Source organism: Gadus macrocephalus, chromosome 22, assembly GCF_031168955.1.
Source record: "Gadus macrocephalus chromosome 22, ASM3116895v1".
Classification (NCBI taxonomy): Eukaryota; Metazoa; Chordata; class Actinopteri; order Gadiformes; family Gadidae; genus Gadus; species Gadus macrocephalus.
The window spans coordinates 6154988-6166968 of record NC_082403.1 but is presented as its reverse complement, the minus strand read 5'-3'; the positions used below and the strand labels follow the sequence as shown (position 1 = coordinate 6166968).

General features: G+C 46.3%; 1 protein-coding gene across 1 annotated transcript in view; it reads left to right on the top strand.

Annotated features, from left to right (window-relative positions):
• LOC132451539 (CUB and sushi domain-containing protein 3-like) overlaps positions 1-11981 on the top strand; it is a 243589-nt gene that overhangs the window by 146750 nt on the left and 84858 nt on the right. Inside the window, exons 10-11 of the mRNA XM_060044079.1 lie at positions 343-446; positions 1438-1550. Of these exons, the coding sequence (XP_059900062.1) occupies positions 343-446; positions 1438-1550 (217 nt within the window). The remainder of the gene's footprint in view (positions 1-342; positions 447-1437; positions 1551-11981) is intronic.

Below are 11981 nucleotides of genomic sequence, written 5' to 3'. Positions count from 1 at the left end.
CATATTTGTTCGGTTGTTTTTCCTCCCCGTTGCGATCGATATTCTCGCCGAGCCTCCGCCCGGCGACGGGTCGTGGCAGGAAGCAGTGCCCCGCTGTTAAATGCTAATCACGTCACGCACGCCCACGTTCACGCTCACACATAATAAGAATTATGACCTATGGACGAACATGCACTGCAGTTTCCGCCGTCTTTGACTAAAACACTTGACCTTTTCCCGGCTACTTAATGAAAATATCTTAATTCACTCCAAGTCGTTTTGGAAAAAAGTGTTTCCATGTGCGCTGGTGATCTAATGCGGCTCCATAACGAAACGTGGACGTTTTCCATTTGTGTTCTCCAGGTGATCCAGATCAACTTTGAGGAGTTTGACATGGAGATCGCGTATGACACGCTGACCATCGGCGACGGAGGGGAGGTCGGAGACCCCACCGCTATACTGCAAGTGTATGTACAAAATGATATCGTTTTCACTGATATACCCGACATTATCTTACTGATGTCAAAAGTATAGGCACAACACCGTCTTTTGGTGGTGTACGGAATGATACTGGATGAACCCTTCCCATGTAGGAGTGATTGAAACATCTTGTGGGCGCGCTTCAGCCTGGACGCGAATCATTGTGTTTCCGTAGATGTGCCTGTTGCGTGTTAGCATAGAGAGCTACGTCGGCTGGCCTGTCCGCCCGGTTGACAGAATAATCTATAAATAAATAAATTAAAAATCTAGAGCCCAAAAGTGTGATCCAAAACAAAACTAAACAGAACGCTTAGTCGATAGGCTCTGCCCTTTGATGGGATGCAAGGAATCCAGATCTTTGACCCCTACACTGCTACGAAATATCTTGTTAGTAGTTAATAGTAGTCTGATGCAAAGTTATTCCAGAAGAAGGAGTTGAATGCACCGTTGGATGGTGTTCAGCGATGGGTGGCCCACACATATTCAAACGAGCCCATTCTTTTACCACGAGGTCTGTTGTTGATGAGCCGTTACGAGCCGTTTAAAAAACGTCCCTGTAGTGACATCACAGTCCGGCGGGTCCACACAGATACCGTGATGGATAATCTACCGGTTTACCTTTGTGGACTGTAGCTACTGATAGGCTGATCTAACCCTCGTACATCTGGTTGATGTATGTAATGATGATAGTACTCCGGCTTACCTTTGTGGACTGTAGCTACTGATAGGCTGATCCAGCCATTGTACAACTGCTGGATGTACGTAATGGTGATAATACTCCAGTGGCACATGTGATGTCCCCAGAGGGGCAATCAACCACGTGTGGTGGTGGTAGAATAGCATCCCTTTAACGATACTCTGGCACCAACTGCGTATCAGTTAACCCGAATCAACAGGATTGTTGGATCGATTGTGATTACACCAATCCGACGCCATTGGCTGATATGGTCATGTCCCGGTCGCGGTTGATACTTTCAGCCTATCGGGGAGCTTCGTTCCGGACCTGATCGTCAGCATGACCCACCAGATGTGGCTCCACCTGCAGTCCGACGAGAGCGTGGGCTCCATTGGATTCAAGATCAACTATAAAGGTAAGTCCGCCGGTTTGATTCCCGCCGTTTGTGTACGTGTGTCTGTGTGTGTGTGTGATAATGTGTTACAAAAGTGCACACTTTTGCATATGTCTCTGTGAAGATAAGCCCACTAAACCATCAACTGCAGTCAGCAGGGTGAGCACATCCACCAGGTTTGTTTCAACCTGTCCGGTCAATCCTCTGCAGTGAGAAGGAAAAACACAAAAGCCCTTAAAGCAGAAACTAGTCAACCTGACATCTCACTTCCCAGAGATTTCCTCCCAGACGTATGGCAGTGCGTGGCGTCGTCTGAGTGCTCGGAGACTTGAGCGTAGGCAGATGCACCTCTTACACAACCGGGTCTATAAGTGGCTGGGAAGGGGGGGGGGAGTGAGGGGGGTCTTGCATACGACACGGTGCGTGGGTGGCTTGTGTTATGGTTCAGGGCATGGCCGTAGGGGTGGTGGTATCGGTGGAGACGCAGGTACAGTGCGGTAGAGGAAGGGTTGGTGTGGTTCCTCCGCCCCCCCATCGGTCCGCAGCTCTCCACCCCCCCCTGCAGGCGGCGCGGAGGACGTGCCAGCCCCCGTTACCTGGAGAGAGCTGCAACGCACCCCCCCCCAGACCTTCTTCTTATTAAACACCGGGAGTCTGGTTGGGATTAGGTGTTGCTGAATTCCTTCTGTCTGCTGTCTGCTGCAGCCTGCTTGAGCTCACGCTTTTATTTTGAAAAGCAAACCCTGTGTTTACCTCTTCCCAGGTCTTGTTTTGTATCTTAATGTGGCAGGCCATTTTGAGAAGTGGAGTCATCTCTGAAATCCCCCCTGGGAGAACCGAATAAACACGTCTAAAAAAAATAAAGGCGGTGTATTTGCGGTGTAAATATTTGCTCAGTAAAGTTTTATTCCATATCGATTTCAATAGCTTAAGAGAAACACCAAGCTGTCTCGGCGAAACACAACCTTGTGGCAACATGGTGTCAATTTGCAGTTTAAACCAGACCTCGTTATTGCGCTGAATCTCGCTAAGTAAACTCTAAGGGATTTCATGTGTGGACTGGACTGACTTTGTGTTTATACATGTATACAGCTATGTGTGAGCAAGTGTTTGTTTGTTCTTTGTGTGTGTGTGTGTGTGTGTGTGTGTGTGTGTGTGTGTGTGTGTGTGTGTGTGTGTGTGTGTGTGTGTGTGTGTGTGTGTGTGTGTGTGTGTGTGTGTGTGTGTGTTTGAACATGTGTGTAATTGTTTACTTGAAGCTATAAGCCAAGACCTTGGCCATGAAATATAAAAGACGATCAGCGACTGTAACCTTGCTGCATCGATGTACTGCAGGTGCACTCTAGCCTGTCGCTGTGTGTGTGTGTGTGAGTGTGTGTCTATGTGTGTGCGTGTTTGCTACTTCTTACCAGCTTGAGCGTGTGTGGGTATGGTTGCAATTGTACTTGCATGTGTTTGAGTGCATGCATGTGTGATTAAAGTGATGTTTTATTGTTTGCATTTTCAAGACTCTCGGCGTATGTGCTGGTGAGCTGCTCAAGTTCCCACAAACTTGTGTGTGTGTGTGTGTGTGTGTGTGTGTGTGTGTGTGTGTGTGTGTGTGTGTGTGTGTGTGTGTGTGTGTGTGTGAGAATATATTAGACGGGTCTTCCATCGTTGAACCAACAAAGCCCTGGCAGTGAGTGGTTCACCTCTTCCATTTTATTTAGCTCCCTCTACCTCCCTTACCCTCCCGCTGCCCTCTGTCTGCCTCTGCTCTCTCACTGAGTCCCAGCCTCAGTCTCCCCCTGCATGCAGATTCATTCTCTGTGAAGTCCATCCTTTTGGCTTTCCTTTCTGACACTTTACAGACCTGTCGTCTCTCTCTCTCTCTCTCTCTCTCTCTCTCTCTCTCTCTCTCTCTCTCTCTCTCTCTCTCTCTCTCTCTCGCTCTCGCTCTCTATCGCTCTCTCGCTCTCTATCGCTCTCTTTCGCTCACATCTCTCTCCTCTCTCTCTCTCTCTCTCCCCCTCTCTCTCACACTCTCTCTCTCTCTCTCTCGCTCTCCTTCTCTCTCTCTCTCTCTATCGCTCTCTTTCGCTCACATCTCTCTCCTCGCTCTCTCTCTCTCTCTCTCTCTCTCTCTCTCTCTCTCTCTCTCTCTCTTTCTCTCTCTATACCTATAGATATTGCCTGTCTTGCTGTCCTGTCTTCTCATTCTTTCTTTCTCTCTCTATCTTTCTCTCTCTCTCTGCCTACTTCTCTCACTATAGTCTCTCTCTCTCTCTGTGTCTCACTCTATCTCTCTCACTCCACCTCTCCTTCCCTCCTTCTTTCTGTCCCTAACATGTTCCTCTCGCCATGGCCCTTTTAGACGTTGGGGTACGTTGGAATCGGCTAAATCAGGTCAAAGGTCACACAGGCCCAGTGCAGAACTCATTGTGTGCTGCGGTCCTGGAGCCAGTTGTTCATGAGAATAGATTTCCCTCTGTTGCGTTGCACTTGAGGCTATAATAAGAGCTGTGAGGCAGACCAGTGGGATTGCACGTCTCTTTCCTAATGCTGAACATTAGCATCTTTGCATTGCCTCCACTTTCCTTCCGCAAACAATCAGGGACAGTTGAGATGGTTCAGAAATTGTCCTTTTCTGTGAAATCTCAAGCATTTTGAAGTGTTTATTTGGGTTTCAGAAGCATAGCCTGTCTAGCTGGCTGTCTCTCACTCTCTTCCTCCCTCTCAATCCTCTTCTACCTTCATATTTTTCCATCTTGCTTGCTCTCTCATTCTTTCTCTCTCTCTCTCTCTCTCTCTCTCTCTCTCTCTCTCTCTCTCTCTCTCTCTCTCTCTTTCTCGCTCTTCCTCTCTCTCCCTCTCTCTCTCTCTTTCTCGCTCTTCCTCTCTCTCCCTCTCTCTCTCTCTCTCCCGCTCTTCCTCTCTCTCTCTCTCTCTCTCTCTCACCCTCTCTCTCGCTCTCTCTCTCCATCTCTCTCTCTCTAAGTCTCTGAGTTACAATCAGATTACCTCCTTCCTCAGACTCACTGATATTCAAAACAGTGTGTGTTTTAAAAAATAAAATCCAAATAACTATATCATTATTCCAAATAACCATATCATTATACAGAATAACCATATCATTATTCAGAATATCCATGTCATTATCTGGCTGGTGGCGGACCTGCCGGTGTGTTCCTGGGTAAACCAGTCCTCAGAGTCCCTGCTCTCTCGGCTCTCCCCCGTCCTCCTTGTAGAGTGGCTTTGGGCAGAAAGCGGTCGCTAAATGAAATATTATTAATTTTCCCTAACACTTTGAAGCCTGTATCTATAATGCATTTGGCTCCACAGCGTATTATATCACATGAATAACGCATTACCCGAGTGGCTTCATAATATTACCTTTTTATGGTCAGGTATCACAGCAGCTCATAATCTACCCTATCAATGTTGCATGAAAGATTATAGCTTCTTTTTTTTTTTTTTTAAATATCATGGTTCAATATGCTGCGCCGCACGGGGTGGGGCAGGGTGGAGGTGTCGTTAGGGCAACGGGTCCAATGAGTTATGAAGGTATTTATAAAACCCAGGGAAGAATGGGCTTCCCAGGAAATGCTTTGCTTGCATTTGTACACAGAGGAAAACCGCCTCCCTTAACAATCCATAGTGCGTCTGGGTGATTTGATATTTGTATCCTTTCATTCCCATTATTCCGTCCACTCTGTTTGTTGCGACTTGATGTATGGTTCTTGACAAGTTGGGTGCGTGCATACTTATTGTATCCTGCGGGCTGGTTGCAATGTGGACTGCATTAGTATTGGATGTGTTGCTGATTCCAATTTACTGTGTTTACACTGGCTGTGTGATTAGAATCACCAAGACACATTATAGAGGAATAGTTAAAGAGTTGATTGGATGCATTGGTGGCTCCTGCACGCGCACACATGCATGCACACGCACACGCACACACACACACACACACACACACACACACACACACACACACACACACACACACACACACACACACACACACACACACACACACACACACACGCATGCATGCACTCATACAGTATGCACACAAACAAATGTAAGCCACACTCACAGACCTACATGTACACATATGCAAACACCCTACACACACAAACACACACGTACCTACACACACAAACCCACATTCTGTTGTCAGCATGAATGATTGTAGGTAAGGTTGCCAGAGTTTGTTAACACCGTGACCTCTCTGTCTGAAGCCCAGTTCAATCTTTCACTCTGACAGACACACACACACACACTACCAGGCCATAGTATCCAAATGCAACATGCAAGTGTAACCTTTGTAGAAGTTTGTATGCATTACAGTTTCATCTTCACTTGTTGCTCCCTCTACGTTTTTTGTGAATAAATGAAATTGGCCGCCTTTTATATATCTCTGCCCAGCTCATGTAAAACCCCTAAGCTATTTGCTGTTGCTCATGTCTTTTGCCTGTGTGTGTGTGTGTGTGTGTTTATTTTTGTGTTTGCATGTGTGGCCACGCACGTGTGTGTGTGTGTGTGTGTGTGTGTGTGTGTGTGTGTGTGTGTGTGTGTGTGTGTGTGTGTGTGTGTGTGTGTGTGTGTGTGTGTGTGTGTGTGGGGGGGGGGTTGTTCTTGTTTGAGTATGCTCAGTGTCTCCCATTTCTCGTATAATAGTGTACTAAACCCACAATGATTTCAAGGACAGTAAAACTAATGAATAATTATTCAAATGGCATGGCTGTCAGGCTTTTATGCTTTTGTTTAACCAAAGATATCAAGGAAACCTTGGGAATTACCATGAGTGTAATTCCGTACAGCATTGCCGGCCTTTATAGAAGCCTTGGCAATTCAACGTATGGCTGCTCATAATAATAAGTCATGTTTCTGAGTTATTTACAGAGTCTTGAACAACATGGCCAACATGCAGCTGTGAGCGAGCGACATATCTGAAGTTATTAATTGAATACTTAAATCATGCTTCGTCTCTCGTGTACCACAGCGTAGGGTGCGGCGGGGGGGGGCTGGTTATCGCAGCACTAATGCGTTTCCAGCGTAGCCATCTCTCAAATATGATCCGCAAGCGGGCTGAATAACAGGGGGAACAATGGGTGAACCAATGAGTCAGGGAGTGAATGACCGGTGAGTCAGGGAGTGGATGAACACAGCTTCGGCGGCACCTTTGACCTTTTGTGATTATCTATAAATGATGACCTCGTACAAAAAGATATTGGCGGTCTGCGATTCTATTTAGGAGACGCCTTTATGCAGGGAGCGACTCACGGTGAATTCTCCTTCACGTCATTGAGGGGTAGGTCGGGGTTTGGGGCTCGTGCTCGAGGAGACTGTGGACACAGCGGATCAAACCCAGAACCTTTAAGATTGGAGTCAAACACTTAGCTCTCTGCTCTCCACTCTACTCGACGCTCTCTGTACATACTTCATTCACACTAGAAACCAGGGATTTTAAGTCTTCATAAGTCAGTGGTAAACATTGATGGTCTCAAAAATAAATCCCGAAATAGAAAATGGGAGTCCAACATCGCTGAGTATCCTGTCAGCTCCCTCCCAGGCAGGCCTGGCGACTGACGCCAGCCGGCGACTTCCTCCGCCTGTTTTGAAGACCGAAATAAATAGTTTGTGAAACTTCCACACACTGCCATCTCACTTACCTTCGCCCGTTATAGTTTTGGCGGGAATCGGAAGAAAAAGTGTGCCTTACAAGGAAAAGCTTGGGCATGGATTCCCCAGGTTTACCCAAGTGACAGCCCACTGTTGGCTGCTCTCACCGCGGGCCGACTGAGCCACCACGTCTTGATCGCTGGCAAACAAGACAGAGATCACCCTCTTCGTCCGTAATGGCTGAGAGTGGAATGGGGCGCTGGTGGGCAGGCACAGGCGGAATGGCAACACTAACAAGGAGCACCGTTCCACATGTATTAATCAGCTGCAGGCGCCTGGATCAGCAGGTGTGTTTTGGATGCGAGTTTGTTTATTTGTTTGTAATCTGTTGTCGTGCAGTAGGCGGTGGCACCAGCTGCTGTAGGTGGAGACGAACACAGTCATGTTCCTCCGAGTGGTTGTGATGGTGAAGGCGGTGGTGGTGCAGATGGTAGAAGGAGGCATGACGAGGAGTTGGCCATGGAGCCGCCTCTATGACTGAGGTTGAGGCTCTCGCTTTGGTCATTTATTTCCTTTTAATTTTGCATTATTTTTCCTCTCCACTCAATCCTTTCTTCTCTCCTTCTCTGTCCCTTCTTCTCCTGGCCCTCGTCTTCTCTCCCTCTCCTCTCCCTTTCCCATCCCCTCCTCTGCTCTTCCTCTCCTCTTCCTTTCCATCACTCCACCCTCTCCCATCCTCTCCATCTCCCCAGCCTCTCTCATCTTTTCCCATCCTCTCCTCTCCACTCCTCTCCTCTCCTCTTCCCCTCCTATCCTCTCATCTCCTACCATCTCCTCATCTTCTCCCTCCTCACTACTCATCTCCTCTCCTCACCTCTCCTTTACTCTCCTTCTCGTATTCAATCACTCCTACATTTGAGATTTTAATTTGGATTTACCTGCCGTATTTCATGGTTTTATACGTATTTCCTGTAGGTGCTGGGTTTTATTGGCGGGGAGGATGTCAAGGTGGGATTTAACTGTGTGTTTGACCCTGTGGGGGGGAGGTTGGTGTTTCTGCCAGCTTGGACAGAAATAAATAAAGCGAGACCAAGAGTTATGTTAGGTTTTCCATGCACCTGAAGGATCACTGATATGTGTACGTGTGTGTGTGTGTGTGTGTGTGTGTGTGTGTGTGTGTGTGTGTGTGTGTTTTGTGTGTGTGTGTGTGTGTGTGTGTGTGTGTGTGTGTGTGTGTGTGTGTGTGTGTGTGTGTGTGTGTGTGTGTGTGTGTGTGTGTGTGTGTGTGTGGCTTCATGTGTGTGTGTGTGTGTGTGTGTGTGTGTGTGTGTGTGTGTGTGTGTGTGTGTGTGTGTGTGTGTGTGTGTGTGTGTGTGTGTGTGTGGCTTCATGGTTGCATTAGAACTGTGTGTCAGTGGGATCCAGATAAGAAGCAGGATTCACTTCATCAAACACACACCCACACACACACACTCCGTTAAAGAACATTTCATTCATAAGTTGAAATATGAACTCATGAAATATTCATTTACAGCATGACCAGAAAAGTGTTTTTGCTTTACAGCTCTAACTATTATGAATTCTGGTGTAAGCCTTTTTGTGTGCACTGTAATATTTGTGTGGGTGGGTTGGTGTGTGTGTGTGTGTGTGTGTGTGTGTGTGTGTGTGTGTGTGTGTGTGTGTGTGTGTGTGTGTGTGTGTGTGTGTGTGTGTGTGTGTGTGTGTGTGTGTGCGTGTATGTGTACCTGTTTGCGTGCATGTGTGAGTTTGTGCCATCTTGTGTGTTCCTTTCCATTATCAGCTTTCAGTTGTTCATCTCAAAATTGCATATGGCATTTCATTTTCTCAGGGAAAATTACACTTACCGTATGTTATATCGAGGTTCATCCCTTCTAATTTTCTTTGTCTTCCCCTTCACGTTTTTCTTCATTTCATTTTTTTACACTTTTAATATATTTAAACCTCAATCCCTGAGACATTACTAAGGAATTTAGTTGCTACATCATGGTGAAATTCAAACACGACACAGAAATATGCTGTAACACACAATTTAGAGCCATTGAGAACAGAAATACAGTCCCTTGGCACCGGCATGCGTCCAAGACAAAAGACGTGGAAAATATAATTGGAAGGGAACCATTTGGTTTGAATATATTAACGTGAGTACAGCAATGAAAATTATATTATAATTGGTGTGCAGTAGCGAGTCATTTTTTGAACTATAAATGCGAGGCACGTTTTTTTTTATAGAAGCAGTATGTTTGCTTGTCATGTTTTGAATGTTGAAATGTTACAACCAATTAAAGAAATTAACACCGCTTGGAAGCGAAACGTTCATCTTAACATAGACCCAAAAAGAGAAACTGAAGCAAAGTCAGTCCACCCGTGAATTGGAAAATAAATACATTGCTTACCATTCCATTATCATCTTGTCCGAATTAGTATTTTAAAATCAACGCGCAGTGAACACAAGAAACAGCACTTAAACGGTCTATAAGAGGCAGCAGCAGCGGGGGCCGTCGCCATGACTACTGTCCGATTTCCATGCAGCAGGTGTGCGCTATCGTATGCGTGTATGATGCCTTCAGCGCACGGCGTATCACAGTTCTATAATCACTTTTCAAGGGGGGCCGGAGTGGGGGTGGGGGGTGGGGGGGACCGCCAGACGCTTACCTGAGGGCCCCGACATCTGGGAGCCGGATCGAAGCGACTAAAAACTCATTTATTTCCTGGTCCGTAAAGCCGCTCGTCTGTTAAAGATTGCGGCGCTCCCGCCCTTGCTCTGACTCCCCTGGGATTTTATTGTTCTTTTTTGTTATTTCATTTTGTGTACGTTCAGTGCTTTTTTTTTTTTTTCTATCTCCTTGTTTTAGTTTGGGTTTTGATGCGCCTATATTGATGTGTGCGGATAAGAACGAGCGCTTTTCCAGCAGCTTGCTAGTATTAGCGCATTGCTAAACTCCTGGCTCCCTGCTTTAGCATGGGCCGCTATGCTAGCTATCGAGCTATCTGTGCTTAAAAATATTCCCTGTTTTTTTCCTTTATTTCTTTCTTCCTCGCTGCCGTTGCTGCTCCCGAATGTTTTCACCAGCCACAAAGGGAAAGTTAATTAGTCATGCCTCGATAAATTAAATGTTTCCCTGACGAAAACATCTCTAACGTAACGCATCTTCATTCTACATTGTAATCTGTTGCATTCTTTATTGGCTTGCATCGAGCAAGCAAGTGTGAGGGGTAAAAAGGGACCAGGCCTCGTGACCGGATCGTTGCTGCATGATATAGCATTGACTGTAATATGTAGCACTTACTTAAGTACTCCAGATTTATTTCAGTGACCAAGCTGTGTGTGTGTGTGTGTGCTTGCGTGTGTGTGCCTGCCTGCGTGTATGAACTTCTATGGAGAATAGTGGATACACATGAAGGTTGATGAAATAAACATAGCGGGTGGAATAGCACTCATGTGCAAACATAAAATACACAACTTATGCAAGTTGCATAGGCATTCTCTCTCTCTCTCTCTCTCTCTCTCTCTCTCTCTCTCTCTCTCTCTCTCTCTCTCTCTCTCTATCTATCTCTGTCTCTGTCTCTGTCTCTCTTTCTCTCTCTCTCTCTCTCTCTCTCTCAATCTCTCTCTCGCTCTGGATGTGTACACAGACACACGCATACACATATCCCAATGAGTTAAATCCCTTTAGTCAACATGTTGTTTGTATAATTAAATGGGGTTATGTATCTGCATATCTGTGTCCCAGAGAGAGAGAGATAAGAGTGAGCGATAGATAGAAAAGGAGAAAGCAATACTATGTATTTTATAGAAAGTCTGGTGTGTGGCAGAAGCAATCTCAACATTTCTAGCTGGATTCGTATGTTGGTTGGTAACATGTAGGAGTGTGTGTGTGTGTGTGTGTGTGTGTGTGTGTGTGTGTGTGTGTGTGTGTGTGTGTGTGTGTGTGTGTGTGTGTTTTGCAAGTTGTGATTAGTTGAAGTATAGGAATGTTCCGGCAGTGGGTCCACTCTCCAAAGCAATTTGTTCCCTGCAAGGTGTGTGTATGTGTTTGTGTGTGTTTCGCAGCCCGTGATTGGTTGAGTCTGTGGGTCTCATAAAGACAATGTCATGATGGAAATTAATGCAATAGATCACAAATATTGCACACTCACGCAAACACACAATGAGCGACAAACAATGAAGCACAAACACAGACACACACACACACACGCACGCACGCACACACACACACACACACACACACACACACACACACACACACACACACACACACACACACACACACACACACACACACACACACACACACACACACAAACAGACCGACATGCACACCGTCCTCTGGGGTGCATGCTGTTGTAAATAAAAGCCGAATGCAGGAGTGAGTGGAGGAATAGGAGCGAGGGGATGAGAAAGGAGAGGGTAGGCCAGCAGCAAAATGAAAGTGCTTAGAGGAGAGAGGGGAGGTGAGATAGGGCTAAACGTTGGCTGGCAGGCCTTCCCAACAGTTTCCCCCCCCATTGTAACTCCTCCTCGAATAGATGCTTGTTTTTGATTGGCTGGAGCGACCTCGCTCCAGCCAATCACAAACAAGCATCTGAAACTGAAAGATTCCGCGTGTTATTACAACAGACATAGAAACGGATTGAGCAGTTCCACCTTCGACCTCTTGACCCTTACCTTCTTCAAAGAGACAAAGAATTATCCTACCCAAGTCGTGGTTCTGTAGGCTGGGGCATTCAGGTGGTCATCCAAGTACTCGCTTTGCCTCAGTGATGTTGTCTTGCCAATGTGCTTTGGGTGTAAAGGCTCTGATCAACAAACAAGCAAGCGTATTT